Source organism: Asterias amurensis, chromosome 2, assembly GCF_032118995.1.
Source record: "Asterias amurensis chromosome 2, ASM3211899v1".
NCBI lineage: Eukaryota > Metazoa > Echinodermata > Asteroidea > Forcipulatida > Asteriidae > Asterias > Asterias amurensis.
In genome coordinates, this window is record NC_092649.1 from 16953348 (window position 1) to 16977658 (window position 24311).

The following is a 24311-nucleotide window of genomic DNA, read 5'->3' on the forward strand; positions in this document are numbered from 1 at the left end:
CTCTTCGCACGTGATGATGTGACAACATGTCAACACTCTTGAGTTTTTATTACCGACCTGACATTTCAGCGCATGTGATCCATGATGCAAGTTTGATGACAATTACACCAGTGTTTTGAATAAGGGAGAAGGAAAACCTCCATAAGTGAACCTATATGATCGCTGCAAGTGTGCTGTAAACTAAATGTAATTTGTGAATGTGAAAGAGGGGAGAGAACGCAGTCATTCCTTCCATGCTGTGCTCGGCAAGCAATGTCACTGTCACTCTCAGATGGAATGTAAAGTGCGGTGACCCTTCACCTGTTGACCTAGTTTTTAAGTAAAGTTTTCGCTAATACATTAATACCATTCACTTTATGAAATTGAGAGTAATTTTTTGGGATAACTTTCCGTATGGCGCCACCACTTTTTCACTCATTTTTACATTTGTGTATAGCATTGCTATTAGCAACAAGACACGAGACTTAGTACAGTACTAGCATGGAGGAAGAAAGGTAGTATAATGATGAATTGTTTTATTGTTGTTGAGATGATCTCCCAACAAGGAATCAGCAAAACCAAGCGGGCAACAGCCAATCTCTCTCAGTCTCATATAGTCTTGAAGTCAAGACGGTAATTGTTAAGCGCGGTGTGTAGTTACGGCGCGGTGTAGCTGCAGGGACGATACACACACCCTCGATCCCAGTATGTGTGTGTGAGTCAGGTTAGAGCTGCCTCGCGCTACCTATGACTGTTGCATGTGTAACATCGCACTGTGACTGTTGCATGAAGAAAGGCAGACAAATAGGCAGCGCCTAGCGACTTGTCATCAAGTCTAAGTCTCATAAGGTTTAAACGCAGTTACAGCCGGACTGATTTTGCTGAATTGCCGAAAGGCACTGTGGGATGGAAAAAGGGGCTGTACAGGTAAGCCCCCTTTTCCATCCCACAGTGCCTTTCGGCAATTCAGCAAAATTAGTCGGGAGGTAATTGCGATAAACCTTATACAAACATTGGTTTAACGTCTATGATTATGAACTTCAAGAATCAAGAAATTTTGATACAGTATAACTAGACAACAGTACCTCTTCTAGTCAAATGTGAAATCAGCGATTAGCTAGGGGAATCAAACCCACACCCTTGTGATTGCATTGCAAGTCCTGCAGTCTGTCCACTTGACCACGATGACTTAACTAGACTTTTTATATCTCGCTACTAGTGTATAAATAGCCCCACTTGTGTGGCCAACTCTGAGAATGCTTTCAGAGTTGGCCAAAGTAAACAAGTTGGTTAATTATTTAGATTGTATCTCCACCATTAGTTGCGACAACGTAACCCTCCTCCCGACGGCGAGAAGAGGATTACGTTATCACAACTACTATGTAAAAATTAAAAATCCTACTGGCCTCGTTTTTAATTCTTAAGGTGAAAGTGCAATGGCCCGACGAATGAAGCACATTGTTTGCGCCATGTCTGGTGGTGTGGACAGCAGTGTGGCAGCACTTCTTTTAAAGAGTCGAGGTAAATAACAAGTCTGAAGCTAGATGCGTCTTTTTTGTTAAAAATATTCATTCTTAAATTTCAATATTTTATATTATTTGGATGTTTTAGGTTGAACGATGACAAATTTAGTAATGCAGAACCATTAACTGCCCTGTAACCTGGGAAGCGGCAGCTAGGGGATCACCTGAAGGGAATGCAACTTTTTATATTGCATGTATTTAAAGGCAGTGGACACTATTGGCAAGTACTCAAAATAATTATTATCATAAAACCTTACTTGATTACGAGTAATGGGGAGAGGTTGATAGTATAAAACATTGCGAGAAACAGCTCCCTCTGAAGTGTTGTAGTTTTCAAGAAAGAAGTAGTTTTCCACAAATTTGATTTTGAGACCTCAGATTTAGAATTTGAGGTCTCGAAATCAAGCATCTGAAAGCACACAACTTCATGCGACAAGGGTGTTTTTTTCTTTCATTAATATATCGCAACTTCGACGACCAATTGAGCTCAAATTTTCACAGGTTTGTTATTTTATGCTTATGTTGAGATACACAAACTGTGAAGACTAGTCTTTGACAATTACCAATAGTGTCCACTGTCTTTAAAGTAAAAGCTAACCAATAACTTGTTGGTCTCAAATTTGACCCAAGGTTTTAGGGTGACAGGACTTTTTATGCGCAACTGGGACGCTTTAGATGAGACCGGAGTCTGTACTGCAGACAAAGATGAGGAGGACGTGCAGTTCGTTTGTGACAAACTCAACATCCCGTTTCATCATGTCAACTTTGTCAAAGAATACTGGCATGATGTTTTCAGGTGAACCTTTTTTTATTTATTTAAAAAATATTTTGTTTTGTTTTTTAATGCAAGTCGCCAGACACACAAGGCCTGAAGGCCACTTCAAGGTGTGGGCTACAATTACTGTTTTCCAGAGGCCGTTGCCACCTACTCCAAGGGCTGAAACAGGGTTACCCCTTTTACAGTCCATATGGATGTAGGCTTGGGTATCATCAATCCAAAGCCTGGCCGGTAGAGCAGAACCCTCACTCTGCTGATCAAACACCTGTTCAATATCAATGGTATCACAGGCATATTACTGTAGAATTTCAAAGAATGTGGGTTCGAATCCCACCCGAGTAATATGCCTGCAATTTTTGTTTACTGGGCTCATGAAAGTACAGTGCTAACACACGTCAGTGTATAGGCCTATGGTTAAAACGATAATAATTATTTTTTATACCTGATGCAAATTTTCCATCTATACAAGATATTTTTGTTGTTTATTTCAGTGAGATGTTGAAGCAGTACCAGGGAGGTGTCACACCTAATCCAGACATCTTATGTAACAAGTTTATTAAGTTTGATCGCTTGTTGCAATATAGCAGAGAGACACTAGGTGGAGATGCCTTGGCTACTGGGCACTATGCAAGGACTGATGCTGGGGAGCAAATCCTGGAGGATGGCTGGCACTCGAAGCCACATTGTAAGTGTTTTTTAATTATTTTTCGTAATGCGAGTTCGCCCCAAACAAGGCTAATAGCCCTTTTATGTAGAGAGCTACAAAGAAGAAAACATAGAAATGCAGCCGTGGATTTCACAAAACTCTTCCTAACTTAAGACTAATCTTAGGACTTAGGACGAGTCCCAACCCTGCACTGTAGCATGCAGACCGTAAGATTAATCCTAAGTTAGGAAGAGTTACTCGTCCTAACTCGAGATAAGACACGTCCTAACTCTTTGTGAAATTGACGGCAGGAGACTTAATGGAGCTGAAGGTAGGAATTGATATTCCTCTTAAAAGATGGCTGATCATAGGATGAAGGGAAACATACACCAGGCAAGGAGATCCAAATAGATGCAGTACATGGGAAAAGGCTACTGGAGTAGGTCTTTGTTCTACGTCTTGGTACAGTGGTTACTAGGGCAATGTATATAAATCTCACAGTGAAGCCCAGTTCATACTTCCTGTGATTGAAATTGCGAAGCAGGGCTACCCTCGCAGTGAATGTTTTTTTGCAGGAGTTGAACACAGTTTAACCGTTGCAAATTATTCATTGATAATTTGCAATGCCAAATTTGTATCGCATTCATTTGCATGAAGTATGAACCGGGCTTCAGTTTGTTAGAGGGGCAATGTACATAAATCTCACAGTAAACCCTGGTTCATACTTTCCGCGAATGCAAATGCAAAGCAAATTTTTACACCTCAGAGATGTTTTCGCTGCAAAATTGTGTAGTATTTGAGCACAGTTCAACTGTTACAAATTATTCATTGATAATTTGTGATGCCAAATTTGTATCGCATTCATTTGCATGAAGTATGAACCGGGCTTCATTTGGTTAGAGGGACAATGTAGATTCTCACAGTAACTCTGAATAACTCAGATGACAATGATTTTGACAAAGAGAAAGTTTTCTACAACATAAATCCTCTTTTAAACACATCACAGCTTTCTCCCTCTCAGGTACTGGGCACTATTGATGTTTACTCAAATTAATTGTTAGCAATTAATTGTTACTCGGTAATGAGCAATGGAGAGCTGTTGATAGTGTAAAACATTTTGAGAAACGGCTCCAAACCCTGGTACAGGGGTTGATTTCACATCTATAGTCCTAACTTAGGACTAGGAGGTATCAAAACATATGGCTAGTCCTAAGTTAGGACGAGTAACTTGTCCTAACTCGAGATAAGACTAGTCTTAACTCTTTGTGAAATCCACCCCAGGACTCTGGATTAAGTGTTGAGGGATGTTTGTAACGAGATGAGTTTAGCAGACAATGGTCAGTATAATGGTATTCTTGTAACACATCCAGTGGACACCAGAAGGCGCTTAGTGCCCATCAGAAGAAAAACAAATATATTAAAGACACTGGACAGCTTTGATAATTGTTAAAGACCAGTCTTATCGCTTGGTGTATCTTATTAACAAACCTGTGAAAATTTGTGCTTTCAGATGCTTGGTTTCAAGACCTCAAAATCTAATTCTGAGGTCTTGAAATCAAATTCGTGGAAAATTACCTCTTTCTCAAAAACTTTGTTACTTCAGAGGGAGCCGTTTCTCACAATGTTTTATACTATCAACCTCTGCCCATTACTCGTTAACAAGTAAGGTTTTATGCTAATAATTATTTTGAGTAATAACCAGTAGTGTCCACTGCCTTTAAAGTCATCATAACTTTTAAAAAACAATTTTCATCTAGCCGTCAAGTTATTGCAGGCAGCGGATTCTGTCAAAGACCAGACGTTCTTCCTCTCCCAGATATCCCAGCATGCATTGCAGAGAACCCTGTTTCCAATAGGTGACCTGACCAAGGCTGTTGTGAAAGAAATGGCCGCCAGGGCTGGGCTACAAAGAATCGTCAAACGGAAAGAGGTAGATGTAACTGTTGCTGTTAAAACATTATCGCAGTAGCTATGTTTTTCACTGCAACTATTGAATGATTAGACCTATAACTGGGCTGTGAAGCCTGTGAATCCTCTAGAAACAAGTCAAATGGTAGCCTGAACATCTGACGTCACACTTCAAGGCTCAATTGTGAATAACGCCAGAGACCTGCCTCCAAACCAGTGTGTACATTCACATTGACCTTCATTCATTTCACATCGAGATACGCAGTCAATCTCTATTGCGGATGTGACAGCGGCTGTTTGGGCATGGAAAGCTCATATCACTGCACGTATCAAATGATATTATTTTGTATCCAATTGAATCACTGGATCTGACAGCAGGGACCTGTCTCTATCCTTAAAGACAGGGGCCCTTCAGTCTACCTGGGGAACAACAACTTTCAAGGTCTTTTACTCAACTCAAGATGAACAGTAGAGGGCGATATTCAAGAAACATGGTTCAGTGAGAGTACTACATAGGCCGTTTACGAATCCACGGCTTCCGGTTTGGACTCTGCTTCCGGCTCTGTTCTTTGTTCTGAAGTCTTGGGGGCGTATGCAGGCTCAATTACCAAAACAACTGCGAGTGCCAATAGCTAGTCCGAGTCGAATCTGGAGTCGAAGCCGTGGTTTCGTAAAAGGCCATATAGACACAGGTAGTTAAAGTTGTTATGTCATTTTCTTCAGGTTTCTTTTCTACTTGGGAGTTTCCATGGGACTTGGTTAGAAATGACAATAGATATTTTGCATTTAGACCTGTAGCTATGATCACATGAACAGCAATCCAACATACAATTGATTTGGTTTAATGTATTCTTGTGATTCAGAGCATGGGTATCTGCTTCATCGGAACGAGGAAGTTCAACAACTTCATCCAAGAGGTAAATAAAATCCATCTTTGCTTTAACTGATCTAAATACTAGTGCTTGGCAGCAACACATATACTGTGACAATAAATATGCTCCTGCCAAACTTTCAGCCACTCACTTGCAAGACCAATCCTTAATGGTCAACCTTGTTAATCAAGCCAAACAAACTTACGTACATGTATAACCATGGAGCAATAAACTAGTTTATTGCTCCATGGTATAACCTTGCTCTCATTGGTCATGTTGGTTGCCCTGAATATCCTTAACTTCACAGGTCATACTTTGTGAGCTCTAAAACACACAACAAAGGACAGTGTAAAGCCAGGGCTTGTGACATCATATGCAAGGGGTTTATCTTGAATCACAGGGTTCGTTCAATTAGCTTCCCCATGTCGACGTCGCGGTGCTCACTCGGGTGAGCCCCTGCCATGAGCTAGTCAAACGATCACTTGCCCTCTCGTGGTGCCATCATGCATGCACCTAGGGCCAGCACCAAGTGACCCACTGACTCGGGTGAGCCCCTGGAATGACGTCAAAGCTATTCGAACGAACCGGGGGCAGACCGAGGTCGACCCAGGGAAGCTAATCTATTACGCACCCTATAAATGTCAGTATTTGTCAACATATAGAATCTGTAAGACATCACATTACGTCACATTGATATAATGACTGTTTTGGAGCCATTTTCCTATATCCAAGAAGTGCCTGATTTTGATTTTCCTTTGTTGTTTTTTCCTTTGTCAGTATGTAGAACCCAGGTCTGGTAACTTTGTTTCATTAGAAGATAACAGAGTAGTTGGCAAGCATAAAGGTAAGAACCCTGACTATAGAAAACACACACCTGTCCAAATTCAAATTTGAAAAACAAAAAATGGGTTATAAAGATGTCTATTAACCCTCCTACTGTCTGACTAATCAATATTATCCACTGTCATTTTGAATGATAGATAAAGACTATGCCAGCCTGTAATATATTATTTTGTGGTGAATGCATCTACAAACGTACATTGGAAGTACTGAACATTGGGTGCGTTCGATTAGCTTCCCTGGTTTTATCCAGGTCTGCCCCCGGTATGTTCGAAGAGCTTTGACGTCATTCCAGGGGCTTACCTGGGTCAGCCCCAAGTGCCCTGCTTGTAGAGTGGGTCACTTTGGGGCTGCCCCCAGGTGCATGACGCCACCACGAGAGGGCAAGTGCGATCGTTCAATTAGCTCTTGTCAGGGGCTCACCCAAGTGAGCACCACATCACAGGGTCAACACAGGGAAGCTAATCGCACGCACCCACTGACTCCCAAAATGGCACCATCAAGATTATTGGGACGATGATGTAATGATTCATTTCATTTCACCTATTCTGGTTGTGAAGGCAACTTCTTTCAGTAAAGCAAATTTAATCACTGTACTAGCCAAGAACCCAATGAAGAGAAGACATGTAAAGGAAGTTTAAGTTTTAGATGTGGGAGGAAAACCCCAGATAATTATTCCAGGGAAAACCAACCCAGTCAGGTAGGGACTGACAACCCAATCCACATTGTGCACCTGGAGTGATTCAAACAGGGGTCCTGGAGGTGGAAGGTGAGGAATGATACCACTACGCCAACCTGACTACACTGTTCTATTACCACGCAGGTCAGTTCCTGTATACAGTCGGACAGAAAGCTAAGATTTCCGGAATGAAGGAAAAATGGTACATCGTGGATAAAAACCCTTTATCCAATGAGGTTATTGTGGTGAGATTTCTGAGTCTTTTTAATGTATAAAGTGGGAACTCTTTAAAATTTTGGTAATAAGCAATAATTGCATCAGGGTTAACGAAAATTTTGACGGTTGAAAAGATTTGTCTGAACTATAAGTGTCTTGTCCAAGGTTACCATGTTGCAACAGACCTAAGCTGCTTAAACAGAAAATACTGCTTAGCATATTTCTCTGCTGAGCAAACTTTAAGTGTGGCACCAGTTGCAGCAATGTAAACTTTATGGATTTGTTGCTGGTAACCAGTTTCTCTTAAAGGAACACATCTTGGATCGGAAGAGTTGGTCTATTAAAAGCGTTTGTAAATGTTTGTTATAAAATGCATATTGGTAGAAAGATCTGTTAAAAGTAGAATACAATGATCCACACAAATTATCCTTGTACTCTGCAAACTGCTAACATTGTCGGCCATTTATGGGAGTCAAAAAGTGGCCGACCGTGTTAGTCGACAAGGTAAAAGGAAAACCGTGCATTTTCGAGGCATGTTTGTGTGGATCATTGTATTCTACCTTTACATCTTTCTACCCATATGCATTTTATAACAAACGCTTACAAACGCTTTTCAAGGCAACGTGTTCCTTTAAGCAAGATTTGTCTGTGCTTAACAAGTTTGCATGCTTACAGTACACTGTCTTTGGCCATCTGAACCTAAATGCAGTAATCAGACATGATGACCCTGAAATTATTGACTGTATCCCTCTGAAACTAAGTAAGATTATTTAATTAATATTAATAACATATTTATAACCGCCTTTTTGCCAAAGGATACAAAGCGCCAGGTATTATTACTGCGCGGAGTGGGGCGAATTTTGAGATATAAGACCTAATCCTTAAGCACCATGTAATGGTTTACAAGGTGCTGTGGCGCAATATGCTGTCAATCGAGCCAGGAACACCGGGGCGAACCCATTCTCTTTTCGATAAGTGCACTGGGTGCTTTTACATGCGTTTACACAACACATGGGACCAACGGCTTTACGTCCCATCCGAAGGACGAAGCAATGGTTATGTGTCTTGCTTAAGGACACAAGTGTCACGGCTGGGGATTCGAACCCACACTCTGCTGATCAGAAACACTAGAGTTTGAATTCGGTGCTCTTAACCGCTCGGCCACGACACTTCCACAAAATTAATGTTACTTCAATGTTCATTGTCTGTCTCTCATCAGGCCCCCAACACGAACCATCCAGCTCTTTTCTGCGAGACTATGTTTACAAGTCCTGTGCACTGGATACATGAAGCACCAAGGCAACTACTTCAGGACCAAATGTTGGATTGTGACTTTAGGTTCCAGAATACAGACCCACTCGGTAAGAGTCTCTAGGAAGCCTGGGCGAATAATGTGACTAGTGTCATAGTTTACAAATATTGAGTGGCTCAGAGTGGAATGGGAGGAATATTATCGCAAGGTAAAATTTGTTCCATTTCACGAGGCGAAGCCGAGTGAAATGGAACAGTCCAAATTTTACCGAGCGATAATATTCCTTCCATTCCACGAATTAAAGCCACTCAATATTTGTTTTATATATCTGACATATAGATCCTTGTCAATTGATGTATTTTAAAAGTATTGTGAGTTTGTTTGACAACCAAAAATCATATAGCGCCGTGTAGCGGCAACAATGCACAAATTTAATAGCAATCGGATCACAACCTTTTGCACAGGTGCTCCTTTGTTTTAGCAGCGGCGCGGCGGCGCTGTACTGCTCAAAAACATTGGGAACAAGGATGATCCTAACTGTTGAATGGGAAATGCTATTCCCCATGGGCGAATAGGTTTTTTTTTTGATCGCCGGTGCGGATGGGAGTAATAGTGAATGTCACGTGAAGTAAGTTCCACCAATCAAATGACAAGGATCTGTATGTCAGTTATATAAACGCGACTATTGATTGCTTAGTTGAGTCGTGACTACTGTTTTCAACTACTCGGTTAATCATGCTGACATGACTAACATAAATAGGCGCAATTTCTACAAAAATAGTTGCCACTACCTAATTGCTGAACCAATTTTGTCGCTCATGACTATTCACAACGTAATTTACTTACAAAACACAAACACCAGTGACACAATCCTTCAATCCTTTCAGCATGAACTTAACTATTGCACCCGCGGCAAACATGATGCCGCAATCTTGTGAATTAAAAATTAGTCGCGACTAGTGTCGAAGTCCCGACTGTTTGAGGCATGACTAGTCGAGTAGTAAATTTCACTAGTTGCCCAGGCCTAGTCTCAAGATTTGCATTCAGGCTGGCTAAAGTGGTTTCTTCCTGCCTTGCACCTCGGTGCACCCCGGTTCGAATCCCAGACCTGAGTCCTACGAGAGGGTTGGGTTCTCAGTCCCTACCTGGGTCCAATTTAAAAGAGCTGCTGAGGCAGAAAATATAGCTTGACACATTTCTTGGCTAAGCAAGAAAAGACAGAGGTACCAGTTGTAGCAATGACAACTGTATGGTAGTCTTTCTGGTAACCCATTTTTGATAAGCAAAAGTTTGTTGTGCTTAGAAGGTTTTTGTGCACACATAATAATAATAATAATAATAATAATAATATTGAGTTTTTATATAGCGCTTTTCACTCCCTACGGGTGTCTCAAAGCGCTTCAAGATATTACCCCTGGTCACTGGGCCTTAATTCACTCCTTAAACCATCTCAGCTCCCTTGGGAGTATACAGCCTCGTGCAACAAATTCGCTGCTCGACTAAATCAATCACAAGAACCATCTCTGACCTCACAGATACCCATTTACCCCTGGGTGGAGAGAAGCAATAATAGTTAAGTGTCTTGCTCAGGGACACAAGTGTCCCGACCGGGATTCGAACTCACACTCTGCTGAACAGAATCAACAGAGCTTGAATTCGGAGCTCTTAACCACTCGGCCACGACACCCCATGCTATGTGAAATTGGGCCCGTGCTGCAAGTGTGTAACTTTAGAAATTTAGAACTATTTGTGTTTTAATTTTTCCCCCAGTTAGATGTACGTTAACATTGAGCAGTATGGGGTCAGTTATTGTGTCATTGAGTCAACCACTACGAGCCATAACACCAGGACAGGTAGGTTCTGACTTCACATTTAAAGCTGTATAAATCTGTGAAAGGTTACGGACGCTTCATTAGAAAGTAAAACACAGTTCCATATTATTTTCCTTCGGATGGGTCGTAAAGCCGCTGGTCCAGTGTGTTGTATAACGCACATAAAAGAACTCAGGGCACTTATCGAAAAGACCAGGGGTCCACCACAGCACCTCTAAAGAGTAGGTCTCATAATTCAAACATAGTGACGACTACGCGCACTATAAAAGATGCCACTATTATTTTTACCATTGGTAACTCAACACCTCTAATGGACCAGCTGTTGATTTCACAAAACTCTTCCTAACTTAGGATTAGTCTTATGACTTAGGACGAGTCCCAACCCTGCATTGTAGCATGCAGACCTTAAGATTAATCCTAAGTTAGGACGAGTTACTCGTCACTAACTCGAGATAAGACGAGTCCTTAACTCTTTGTGAAATCCACGGCTGATCCATTAAGCATAATCGGTGTACTAGTGCAGTCCTTGAGTTCGACAGTATCAAACAAAACATGCAGTTCGGGAGGTTAGATTTTAATGAATTTAGTTTTATTTGTTGCAGTATGCCGTTTTCTACCTGGGAGAGGAATGTCTCGGAGGTGCAATCATCTTGAAACCAGGTCCATCCCTTCATATTCTAAATCGGAAAAACTACAAGACCGAAGAACTGAGAATACCTACAGCGGAGCAAGAGTCATGACAACTCACGAGTGAAACACAAATGAACTCTCTGCTCCCAGGCCAACTGAGTCATGACAAATAGTTCATGAGTAAAACACTAAGGGAGGAATATGAACTCTCTGCTTCCAGGCCAACTGAGTCATGACAAACTGAGGAATATGAGCTCACTTCTCAAGGCCAACTGAGTCATGACAAATAATTCATGAGTAAGGACGCAGCAAGAAAGAAACACTCTCTGCTCCCAAGCCAACTGAGTCATGACAAATAACTCATTGAGGAAACACCAAGAGAGGAACAGGAACTAACTGCTCCCAGGCTAACCGAGTCAAGACAAATAATTCATGAATGAAACACTTAGGGAGGAATATGAACTCTCTGCTTCCAGGCCAACTGAGTCATTACTGAGTCGTGACTCATGAGTGAGACGAAGAACTGACTGCACCCAGTAGGCAGACACGTTACCTGGACAGTGTTTGTTCAGCATGTAATATGACATGCACATCCATGTTAAAGTGGTGTAAAGTTCCATCCATTCACAAGATACAACACCAGCAGAAATGAGCTAAAGACCAATTTAGATATTGGAACGATGGGATGATTAATATAAAAGCCAAATTTCATGGCTCTTCTTACGGAAGCAGGGAATTATGTGCAGGCAAAAAGGGTTACTAGCCATTCTTAACTTCAAAGCTTTCGCAGAAAAACTTTTGATTGGGTTATTTAAAGACAGAACAGGACACAATAAACAAGTTAAAGGCAGTGGAGACTATTGGTAATTACTCAAAATAATTATTAACATAAAACTTTACTTGGTAACGAGTAATGGGGAGAGGTGGATAGTATAAAACATTGTGAGAAACGGCTCCCTCTGAAGTGGCGTACATGGTTTTCAAGAAAGAAGTAATTTTCCAAGAATTTGATTTTGAGGTCTCGAAATCAAGCATCTGAAATCACACAACTTCGTGTGACAAAGGTGTTTTTTGATTTCATAGTTATCTCGCAACTCCGATGACCAATTGAGTTCAAATTTTCACTGGTTTGTTTTGTGCATATGTTGAGATACACCAAGCTAGAAGACAGATCTTTGTGACAATTACGAATAGTGTCCAGTGTCTTAAAATACTAACAGTTCATAAGTAAGACCGTTGTTTCTTACCACCAGAATTCAAACAAAAATAAAAGGGCTATGTCACAAACACGTTCATTTGACATCCTGCAACATTTATTCGATCATCCCATCTGAAAACAACCTAATAATAATGCATTGATAATGATCAACGTAAACCTACATGTATACATTGGAAGTCACTCTTTATCTACTACAAAAAAAATAATATATAATATAATAGGTCATATCTTTTACTTCAACTAGGCTACTACAAAAATAGCTGTTCACATCTCTCGTATAGGACTTAAGCTTCAAACTTTCTAAAAATAAAAGGGGAGGTGCACATACAAGTCGCTGTAGCTTTTTTTTTTTTTAATATCAAAAACATCTGTTGATTTTGAGTAGTCTGGTGCATGCATAGCCCCCAATCTCTCATTAAACTAAGATGTGGCTTATATGTTAACTTACAATATTTTGTTATTGTCAACAATTTTTCCAACCATCTTATAATTTAGAAGTTTTCCATTATTACAACCACATCATCCTGTATTGTGTTTCTCTATTGGTCCAGATTGTTAGAATCTATGGAAATAAACTGCGTAATTGGTCTTAATTTGAAAGTTGTTTGTCTGTCTCCGTGTCCTTATGTCAGTCCTTGTCAGCACTGTTGGAACAAAAAAGTCAAGTCGTAGGAATTCAGGCCTTTAAAGTATAATAATAAATCTGAAAACTATTGTTAAGAAGTCAATTTCTGGCTTCAAGTGTTGCATTCTAAGTTGCGATACTATGGAATGAATGTGTATGATCATCATATACCTGTATGAAAAAAAGCAGATTGATGCATTGTGATGTTAAAAACGGTGTCTTATGATTGTCAATGGATTGGTCAGAAAGGAAACCAAATGTCGCTGTCATTTTGTAACTGTCAGTTACTGTTACGTTGCTTGTCAAATGGTTGGTGTAAAAGGTCAACTACTTCTGTCATCGTACAGTGAAGTGAAAGATGTTATTTCTCAAGGAATTTGGAGCCAATGATGAAATCTATGGAGAGCGAGGAACCAATTACGGGCAAATTTTGTAAAGCCTTTGAGCACAAAAACTTGCTAAGCACAGACAAATATTGCTTAACAGGAACGGGTTACCAGCCAAAATGACATAAAGTTTACATTGTTGTAACTGGTATTTCACTCAATTTTTGCTTAGAAAAGAAATTTGGGCTAAAAACGTTCTCACCAAGCACCTTTCATAAAGAAATGTTTACATCGCAAAAACTATGCATCGTCCCTTAAACATCAAGTTGTAAACCCCAAGGGAAACTGACTGAGTAAAATTGAAACAATTTGGGGTTGAACAAAGACAATTTGGACCTTAACCAATGACCTCTGGTTTCAATGTCCCTTAAACATGTTAGATGGTTACTGTCAGGTTGGTTAAGTGTCATGTCACTAATGTTTTCAGTTGATTGGTCACAAGTGTCAGTCAGAAAAAAAATATCCGGTTTTTAAGAGTCAAATAATAGTTCATTCTAAACATTAACTTGTCAACTGCAAGGAACGAAATAAAATCGGGATATCTGGGAAGTAAAAACACAAAAACTTTCACAACAATTCAGTGAAGTATAGTTTTTAAGACTGGGTACACAATAATATACAAAGAAAGAGCCTTGTTAATATAAATATAGAAATGGATTATAGCTAGAACCTCTGGTAATATTGGGTTATTTTTCTTATCTTTACAAAACACCGTTAAGCAAAACCAAGTGGTCTTTGATCTAAATAGTTGATGTGTTTTAAATCACTGTTAGTAATACATACTGTCTTTGTCAACACAGAAGCTACACACATTTCTCCAGATAGTTTCTATAAAGTTTACACCGACCGATTATTTACAAATTTTTCTTTAAGTAGAACCAGCAATACATACAGTATATCTAGAACATCGTCGTTACTTTTTCTTAGCAAAAATAAGAAATTCTACAAACAATCAAAAACCTTGGACATGGTTTTTCTATATTCAGTGTAAAACTGCACTCATGCTGCAAATTCACTCAGAATTTTGAGGTTAAGCTGATAATAAAATTTAAAATGCATCCATGTTGTCCCCTAAGACTTTTCCTGCACAGACAGTGGCTAATCTTTGATCTTTTTACACAGCTCTTTTTAAGGATACAAAACATATTCTTAAAATGGAATGAAATTATTTGTTTTTAGCGCATGATGGAAATTTTCGAAAAGGTACTTTAACCAAGTATACATTCAACTAAAAATATTCAAAGATATTGTTGAAAACAAATAAATTGACCCATTTCACCTGACGTCATCATCAGAATAATCTTGGATGCGCCATTTTGGTGGTCAATGTCAACATGTGTTACTCAGTGAAGTGCGCCTTTTTTAGGTGACGCGGCGTTTACACGTAAGCCTACTGACCATCAACATGGTGAGCGTGGCATCAGACGCCGCGTGTGACGCGCGTGCAAGGGGTCAATAGCCAAATGTGGAAAACAAGAGTTTAAATTGGCCCAAAAATGTTGTCACAAGAAAAAACCTCTGATGGTCTTTCATTTGTGGAAGAACCAAAAAAGCTTCACACCCATACGAGGCAGTTACAGTGCTGGAATGCCTTTATACTCAACATTGATACAAGCTCAGTGCTTACCCTGGATGCCCGCTAGTAAGGTTACAAAGTTATTGCTAGAATTTTTTTTAAATACACCTCTGCCTAAAGATTCCTTCACTCACATCTAGTGTACAAGAAGCGGGAGAACCATACTATGCTCACAATGTAGACAATTTATAATGAAGAAGATTGTTAAAGGCAGTGGACACTATTGGTAATTACTCAAAATAAACATTAGCATAAAACCTCACTTGGTAATGAGTAGTGGGGAGAGGTTGATAGGTTAAAGCATTGTGAGAAACGGCTCCCTCTGAAGTGACGCAGTTTTCGAGAAAGAAGTAATTTTCAACGAATTTGATTTCGAGACCTCAAGTTTAGAATTTGATGTCTTGAAATCAAGTATCTGAAAGCACACAACTTCGTGTGACAATGGCGTTTTTCTTTCAAATTTTCACAGGTTTTTTATTTTATGACTATGTTGAGATACACCAAGTGAGAAGACTTGTCTTTGACAATTACCAATAGTGTCCACTGCCTTAAAAGGAACACGTTGCCTTGGATCTATCGAGTTGGTCCTTGAAAAGTGTTTGAAACCGTTTGTTATGAAATGCAAATGGTTAGATAGATAATTTAAAAGTAGAATATAATAACCATACTTACATGCCTAGGTATTGCACGTTTTTTTTTTAAATGTCGCGAAGAAACATGGTCGACCATTTTGTGGAGTCAAAATTTTGATTCCATAAAATGGCCGACCGTGTTAGTTCGCGACATAAAAGGAAAAACGTGCAGTTTGAGTTATACTTGTGTGGATCAATATATTCTAATTTTAAATAACTTTCTAACCATATCGATTTCATAACAAATGGTTTCAAAAGCTTTTCTAAGACCAACTCATCCGATCCAAGGCAGCGTGTCCCTTTCAAGGATAAAACATTCCAAGTAAGTTCCTTTTTTTTTTCTGCAGAATTTTAAGTGGGGGACTTTTGGAGGCTAGCTGTCAGCAGCCGTACTGGATAAATTTTCACTGTTTGTATGTATTTCTGCACATACCTACATTTCCGAGAGCGATGGATTTGCCTGGTAAGTCTGCTGCCACCTAGTGTTCACAAAAGTCTCCCACAATGCACTGTGTATAATCAACTTCAACACAATACATTATTCATAATGTTGAAACAGTTGTAAGATATGGCCTTGTAATTTCACGATTGAAGTTTCCCATGCTTTAGCATATTTTAGTGGGATATTGCCACCTCCCTCAAAAAGGTGGGCATCACTGTTGGAATGTTCTTTTCCTGCTGTACGCTGAAATGATATGAGTTTTTTGAATTTAATGAACAATTTTTACTAACACTTTGTGGAACTGTACGGCACAATTCAATGAAACAGTTAATCAGAAAATGATGTTTGGCAAATTAATTTGGAAAGCAACAACTTTGAAGTAAACGAGCATTTAGCTGGTTGTCTGTATCTAAGAGTGCATTATGGCAACCCAAACCAGAAACATTGGTCATCGGTTGAGCGTTTGCGCGTATTCAGTTAAACCTCGTGACGATGCTGTTCAGACCAATCGGCAACCGCCTTTCGGTAACCGACTTGTTGACTCGGTTGGGCTTGGTTGGGGTCGCCAAAACGCACTCTAGTGCTTAGCTGAGGAAGCTACAAAGAATGTGTCCAATCCCTGTAGTCAATATAAAGCAAAGTGAACCTTTTCCAAAAAGCATCATGTTAAATTTGTTTGAAAATGGCAATAAAAACCCTGTAGAATTTGATCGAGTATTGCAGCATTCCATGTTAGTTTCAGGGAGAAAATCACGCTTTCATTCAATCATGATTTCATTGAAATAATTTTCATTTTCATGATGGGCTGAAAAGAAGATATTTTAACTAACAATTTCATCCAATCAAAAATTTAAAATTGTCATCATTAGTCAATTTTTTTCCTCCTAAAAAAAGGGAAACAAGCTTATATTATTGAACAGAAAAACTCATAATTCTATTCATTCAACATGATTTTTGACACTGACTATAACACAATAGCTAAGGAGCAACTCTTACGAAATAAATACACAATCTATTTTTGTTTTGTTACTTAAAAATATATATAGTTTTTGGGAAATGTTATGGAATGAGGAAAAACATATAATTGTATTTGCTGTTTATTACAATAAAAAATGGGACTAATGTAAATTGTACCATTTAGTTTGAAAAGCAGACACTGTGAGACATCATGAATTAGTTTGTATATGATGAAGTCTAGGTACCAAGCACTGATCATCAGTCAAACAGTTGACTCCTACAAGTCTACTCTTACGCACAAAATCAATGCATTTATTTACTAGACCTGTAAGGTAGGGGGTTTCATTTCAATTTTATTCTATTTTTTATAGTTTTTTTATTTCATAATTTTAACTTCTTATATTCCACACCCCTGTTTTATTAAAGGGATTCCAAGCTAACCCGAGGTCAAAAATAAAATGCGAACGTAATAAGAATCGAGAGAACAAGTTGTACCACATTTCTTTCCAGTTTCTCCTGGCAAAGGTTTCTTCCCATGAAGGTCATCTTGCACGCTCCATTTATTTAAGAATTTAAGAACCACTGATGCACACACTGCATATCAATACTTCCACAAACAGTGACCAACATTTTTTTTAGTAACTACTCTTAAAACTATATACATAATACACTCTATATGGACATTAAACACAAAGATTTGTAGGGTACCTACAGATTGCCCCAGAAGCCTTTGCAACAAGGTTTTCTCGGCAACTTGTAATTTGGGGGTTAGTCTCCAAACAAGGCATTAACATGACCTGTAGAGTAGCCTCTGCAACCAGCCGCTGGTTATCACTAGACACATACATTGTTAATGTAGGCTGTGGGTACCAGGGAACAATATCATAAAGCTGTTCAGTATATAACACCGTTTCAACAACTTACATGTTGAGATAGAAATTGGCGGGAACAAGTTTCTAGGAATGTATGTAATAATGTGGAATTTAGGGCTCACAACCTGTTTCAGCTTAGCAAGTTCTTTTATAATTACCAGCTGAATGGGACCCAGCAACTAGCTTGACTTCTCTCACTGATAACCCTGCGCTTTTTCATGGAGCTGCTTAGCATACATGTAGCAAGCTTACGTGAATTCTGAGATACACTGTTTTAGCTTAGCAAGTTCTTTTGTAATTACCAGCTGAATGGGACCCAGCAACAAGCTGGACTTCTCTCACTGATAACCCTGCGCTTTTTCATGGAGCTGCTTAGCATACATGTAGCAAGCTTACGTGAATTCTGAGATACACTGTTTTAGCTTAGCAAGTTCTTTTATAATTACCAGCTGAATGGGACCCAGCAACAAGCTGGACTTCTCTCACTGATAACCCTGCGCTTTTTCATGGAGCTGCTTAGCTTAGCAAGCTTACGTGAATTCTGAGATACACTGTTTCAGCTGAGCACGTTCTTTTGTAATTACCAGCTGAATGGGACCCAGCAACAAGCTGGACTTCTCTCACTGATAACCCTGCGCTTTTTCATGGAGCTGCTTAGCATACATGTAGCAAGCTTACGTGAATTCTGAGATACACTGTTTTAGCTTAGCAAGTTCTTTTGTAATTACCAGCTGAATGGGACCCAGCAACAAGCTGGACTTCTCTCACTGATAACCCTGCGCTTTTTCATGGAGCTGCTTAGCTTAGCAAGCTTACGTGAATTCTGAGATACACTGTTTCAGCTGAGCACGTTCTTTTGTAATTACCAGCTGAATGGGACCCAGCAACAAGCTGGACTTCTCTCACTGATAACCCTGCGCTTTTTCATGGAGCTGCTTAGCTTAGCAAGCTTACGTGAATTCTGAGATACACTGTTTCAGCTGAGCACGTTCTTTTGTAATTACCAGCTGAATGGGACCCAGCAACAAGCTGGACTTCTCTCACTGATAACCCTGCGCTTTTTCATGGAGCTGCTTAGCTTAGCAAGCTTACGTGAATTCTGAGATACACTGTTTCAGCTGAGCACGTTCTTTTGTAATTACCAGCTGAATGGGACCCAGCAACTGGCTGGACTTCTCTCACTGATAACCCTGCGCTTTTTCATGGAGCTGCTTAGCATAGCAAGCTTACGTGAATTCTGAGATACACTGTTTCAGCTGAGCACGTTCTTTTGTAATTACCAGCTGAATGGGACCCAGCAACTGGCTAGACTTCTCTCACTGATGACCAATAATCCTGCGCCTTTTCATGGAGCTGCTTAGCATTGCATGGTGAGCTTACATGAATTCCGAAAAACACTGACTTCAGTACACACTCAAAAATTCTGTCTACCACTTGTGATGTATTATAGTAAGAGTCAAGAGCTGGTGAACAGAAAAAAAGGCTTCACACGTTTATTTTCAGGTCACAAAACTAACAGGGAAGCCACATCAGCCTGTAAACCAGTTTGGTATCAACAAGTAAAATGTCTGTGCTCGGTGAATATGTGGTCCTGGTAACTTTGTAATATTGTCCCAAGCTTACAAGTACATCAGAACACTTTTGCTTAGCAGAATTAGGTAACCAGTCAAAATACCAACGTATATATATATTATATCCTACTGGTACCCTGCTAATTTTGCTAAGCACCTTTTTCCGCTTAACAGCTTTGTGATATTGGGTTTGTGGTGTTCTTAGGGTGGGCCTCTCTCATCGGCCATGTGTTAATGCCTTACATGTGTTAGAGTCGTCGATAGATCATTAAATATTTACGGCAGCAAGGTGTTGATGGCACCTACTGATCACTGATCTATCATCGGATTGGTGAACGAGAAACCTCTAAATTGGTTCTGGTTCATCGATTCTAGAATCTGGCGGTCGATCATCGACAGGGCAACCTTCTCCATCGTGAACTCGGGGTCAAAGTTACTGGAATCTGATGCAGATTTCTGGAGATTTAAAAAAAAAAAAAAAAAAAAAACATCAGTTAAAATCCGAACTGTTCAGTTTCTAATCAAGATGAGTTTTTAGGCAAGCCTGCATGCAACTTGATTCAGATTAAGAATCAGTTAAATTGTCCACAGTTTTACATGAAACTTACACTGTTTGAAGATAATGATATTAGAAGGCTTCCTTCAAAATATTACTTGCTGAGGTGCTGAAGATTTTGAGAAATCGGGTAAAACAATGTGACAAAAATACATGCTAAAATAAAATTTGTGACTTGTTTTATTCATTTCAAGTAATATTTTAAGGGAAGCTTTCTACCATCAATATCTTCAAACGGGTAAGGCCATTGTGTTTTGTATCCTGAGAAAACCCCCCACAACCTTTACCCCTTTCAACTCAACCGGCGCATGTTACAATAAAAAGGATATGAAATCAAAATACTACACATTTTTTTTCTCAACCCCTTGTGGGACTATCATGTCACATGTACTGGTAACCTTTTTATATCTATTTAGCAGAAATATGGTCAGCAATATTTTCTGCTTTCAACAGCTATGTCAACCAGGGCCAGAAACACAAACTGCAGGTTTAGACACACTCTGGACTTTCTCCCTTTGGTGACTATTTTACTTTTCAAGAAAATTGAAAGACTCCAGGAGGTTCTGAGGAAATCCTGAAGTACGAAAAGAAACAACCAGAAAAAATCAATTGGCTGAATGACACTAAAACAAAAATAAAGAGCTCAAATTCTGGACTTACAATCTTGGGTTTGAAGGGAGGTGGAATTTCCCTCTTCTCCAATTTCTCAAAGTTGACGGATCTGAAGAAATCGTGACTGCGAATCTCGCTCTTGACTCCTAACCGCATTGTTGGCTCACGTACAAGCAACTGTCAATTTCAGGAAAAGACACACAAAAAACCATAATCAATTAAATTGAGCAAAGCCATGTAAACAAAAAAAAAGGATATGAAGATTTAATTTAACTAAAATACTAAGGCAATGTTAACGTGCTACTCTGTTTGCCAACGGTCTGGAGTCCAATTACATGTGAACATATGGGCCAAGTCTTACCACACGTATGTCACCTAAGATGTGGACTCCACAGTGACAGACAACAAATCTGACTGTTAAAATGGCCTCTCAGAACACTTGCCCTCCCCCCCCCCCCTTGAACGAGATACATAAATAAATGGTTTATGGTTCAGCACATTCAATGACCCCCCAGAACAATGGTAAAATGGCCTCTCAGAACACTTGCCCTCCCCCCCCCCCTTGAACGAGATACATAAATAAATGGTTTATGGTTCAGCACATTCAATGACCCCCCCCCCCCCCAAAAAAAAAGAAAAAGAAGAAAAAAGAAAGAAGAAGAAAAAAAGAGTAATTTATGACTTTGCCGCTGCTTGGCGAATCATAAAATAAAAAAGTCATGTTAAGTACGTCACGGCCGGACAGTAAATAAAGATAAAGACTCTTACACTAGAGATGCATGATTTGGCCTCACTGGGCAGCCATCTTGGATAGTGGGGCGTGTCGTGAAGAATAGAATCAAATAGTAGTTCCTCGTCATCACCATGGAAAGGAGACTGACCAATAAACATTTCATATAGAAGGACGCCAAATGACCACCAATCCACAGAGGATGTGTACTTCTGGCCGTTCAAAATCTGTGAAATGAGGTGACAATGAAAGATTATCAATTGTGTACAAAAGCATAGATCACAATAACTGCATACCATATTACACAAGATCAAGCTGAATGCATGTATGACCAGTCACCACTACATTTACTTAAAATAGCAACTTCAGTCAATCGGAGACTTTTGAAACGCTGGCGGCAGCAGAAATAACAGTCCTCTTTACGGCTCTGAGCTTGCTTCTTCTTCTTCTTCTGTGTAAGTGCAGACTCAATTACAGGATGAGCAAAAGCGTAACTGCACTGGCGTGCATGCATTGGCTCACAAATGACGAGACATGAAGGCAAATGCATTTACTTACAGCGCAGTTAAAAAGGAAAACAAAAACCAACATAATGGGCGAAGCTACATCAGAGCTGCCTTAAAGGTGTCGAGGGCCCAGTAAAGACCAATCCGACGCGCACCGACGCACACATCTGTGAACATTTGTGTTTACTGTCGTAAAATTTTTGTTTTTAAAGCTATCCTACGAAGACTCACCTCAGGCGCGATATAATCTGGAGTTCCGCAGAACGTTGACGCCTTATTATCATCAGTGATATTTTGTTTGCACATGCCGAAGTCCGCTATCTTAATGTGGCCCTCGAAATCTAGCAGGACATTGTCAAGCTTGAGATCGCGGTAGATGATCCCCCGTCGGTGGAGAAACTGCAGTCCGCAGATGATCTCCGCAGCGTAGAACCTGAAGAACCCAAATCAAAAGGATTTTAAGATTCAGACAACTACAAAGCACCTTGTAAACCCTTATATAAGGTGCTACATATTTGGTTCTCAGAATTCATCACTTCATTAACCTATCTTTCTGAAAGTTTGTTTATAACAGTTTGTTTGTTTTTGTCGTTCTTATTGTTCAATGTAATTTTGCTGTGTTTTGCTTACTCTTTTTAGCTTAATGTTTATAATATGTAAAATACTGTACAGCGTTTTGAGATTTGTTTATGTAAGACGCTATATTAAAAAATAAATAATTATTATATTATTTATTTACCTTGAGTACCTTGTTTGGTAGATACGTGTACTATATAAGACTTTGATATTATTATTATTAGCAATTACAAAAGTGTGTTCTTGTACTAGGGACATTTGTGAAAATACCATTCAATGATTAACACATCCAAACAGCTGGTGTGAAAAGTTATCCCTACTTAATATTACCCCCCCCCCCCCCCAATCTTAAATATTTTTTACCCCCTACATTAAATCATACCTGTTGTTGAAAATTTGTGCATGTGATGGTAGGCTTTTTTTTTTTGGGGGGGGGGGGAATTTTTTTCTGTTTAACCAGGGCAGCTCCATAAGTTGTCATTTAAAGGCAGTGGACACTATTGGTAATTGTCAAAGACTAGCCTTCACAGTTGGTGTATCTCAACATATGCATAAAATAACAAACCTGTGAAAGTTTGAGCTCAATCGGTCATCGAAGTTGCGAGATAATAATGAAAGAAAAATAACCCTTGTCACACGATCTTATGTGCGTTTAGATGGTTGATTTCGAGACCTAAAGTTCTAAATCTGAGGTCTCAAAATCAAATTCGTGGAAAATTACTTCTTTCTCGAAAACTATGGCACTTCAGAGGGAGCCGTCTCTCACAATGTTTTATACCATCAACCTCTCCCCATTACTCGTCACCAAGAAAGGTTTTATGCCAATAATTATTTTGAGTAATTACCAATAGTGTCCACTGCCTTTAACTGTTCTCTTAATGCATACTACACATATAAACTACTCTAGAATACAATACAAAAACAGCTAAGAGTTACCTACAAGAACGAATAGAGCCATAAGAGGTAAATAATTAGGCTTAGAAGTAAAGTATTATATAATTTAAAAAAAAAAAAAAAAAAAAAGCAAAAAAAAAAAAAGCAATACACTCAACCAGATAAAGAAGCATTTGGAAATAACAAGAACAGCAAGTTAAAAAGTGTGCATGGACAAATAATCAAAAATGGAAATATAAAAAGAGACATTCCGGAGGGTATTATGTGGACATAATGCAAATTAAATTGAATTGAATTAAAATATGATTGACTTTCAATACACATGTATGAAATACCATGTTGGAATATTACATCCCAGAACTAGACCAAAAAGTAAATTCTCTAGATGAAACGTTCCAGAGAAAACCCACATTGAATATACAAAAGCAATAGAACATATAGATCCATAATGCAATGTTAAACGCAGTGGACACTATTGGTAATTACTCAAAATAATTATCACCATAAAACCTCACTTAGTAACGAGTAATGGGGAGAGGTTGATAATATAAAACATTGTGAGAAACGGCTCCTTCTGAAGTGACGTAGTTTTTCGAGAAAGAAGTCATTTTTCACGAATTTGATTTGGAGACCTCAAGTTTAGAATTTGAGGTCTCGAAATCAAGCATCTGAAAGAAACACAACTTCGTGTGACAAGGGTGTTTTTTTCTTTCATGCATTTTATGCATATGTTGAGATACAGCAAGTGAGAAGACTGGTCTTTGACAATTACCAATAGTGTCCACTGCCTTTAAGGACCTATAATTCACCGGGATCTTCTTCTCTGCTTTTTTATATGCCCTCTCTTGCCTTAATGTATTTTTGGGGATTTAGGAGACATACGCCTTTTGGCGATAGTTATTTTTTTTACTTTTATGCTCTCCTGGGCACCCCACTGTTGTTTTACTTTGTTTTTTTAAATATTTTTAATGTATGTACATGTGCTCGTAAATGTGATTGCCC

General features: G+C 39.2%; 2 protein-coding genes across 6 annotated transcripts in view; one reads left to right on the plus strand and one right to left on the minus strand.

The window, feature by feature from the left end:
* Positions 1-36: 36 nt before the first annotated feature.
* On the plus strand, positions 37-12739 carry LOC139949569 (mitochondrial tRNA-specific 2-thiouridylase 1-like). Of its 2 annotated transcripts, none has more exons than XM_071947971.1 (11): positions 37-186; positions 1405-1500; positions 2133-2298; positions 2772-2965; positions 4684-4856; positions 5698-5751; positions 6484-6550; positions 7370-7470; positions 8661-8802; positions 10464-10546; positions 11128-12739. In XM_071947971.1, the coding sequence occupies exons 2-11, from the start codon at positions 1416-1418 to the stop codon at positions 11263-11265; spliced, it is 1203 nt and encodes a 400-aa protein (XP_071804072.1). In that variant the 5' UTR covers positions 37-186; positions 1405-1415; the 3' UTR covers positions 11266-12739. The 2 variants fall into 2 exon arrangements, with proteins under 2 accessions (XP_071804072.1, XP_071804080.1); XM_071947979.1 differs by lacking the exon at positions 37-186 and adding an exon at positions 189-319.
* LOC139949549 (protein kinase C delta type-like) overlaps positions 12447-24311 on the minus strand; it is a 107418-nt gene continuing 95553 nt past the window's right edge. For all 4 annotated transcript variants that reach the window (XM_071947932.1, XM_071947950.1, XM_071947940.1 and 1 more), the window contains exons 14-17: positions 22071-22272; positions 21372-21560; positions 20652-20780; positions 12447-19891 (exon numbers count right to left, since the gene is read on the minus strand). In XM_071947932.1, coding sequence (XP_071804033.1) covers positions 19745-19891; positions 20652-20780; positions 21372-21560; positions 22071-22272 — 667 coding nt within the window. In that variant the 3' untranslated portion in view covers positions 12447-19744. The remainder of the gene's footprint in view (positions 19892-20651; positions 20781-21371; positions 21561-22070; positions 22273-24311) is intronic.

Excerpts from the sequence above, each read along its gene's own strand:
- LOC139949569 (XM_071947971.1), top strand. The coding sequence starts at position 1,416 with ATGGCCCGACGAATGAAGCACATTGTTTGCGCCATGTCTGGTGGTGTG. Across the intron at positions 6,551-7,369 it reads AGTAGTTGGCAAGCATAAAG|GTCAGTTCCTGTATACAGTC; the intron begins GTAAGAACCCTG and ends ATTACCACGCAG. Across the intron at positions 8,803-10,463 it reads CCAGAATACAGACCCACTCG|TTAGATGTACGTTAACATTG; the intron begins GTAAGAGTCTCT and ends TTTTTCCCCCAG.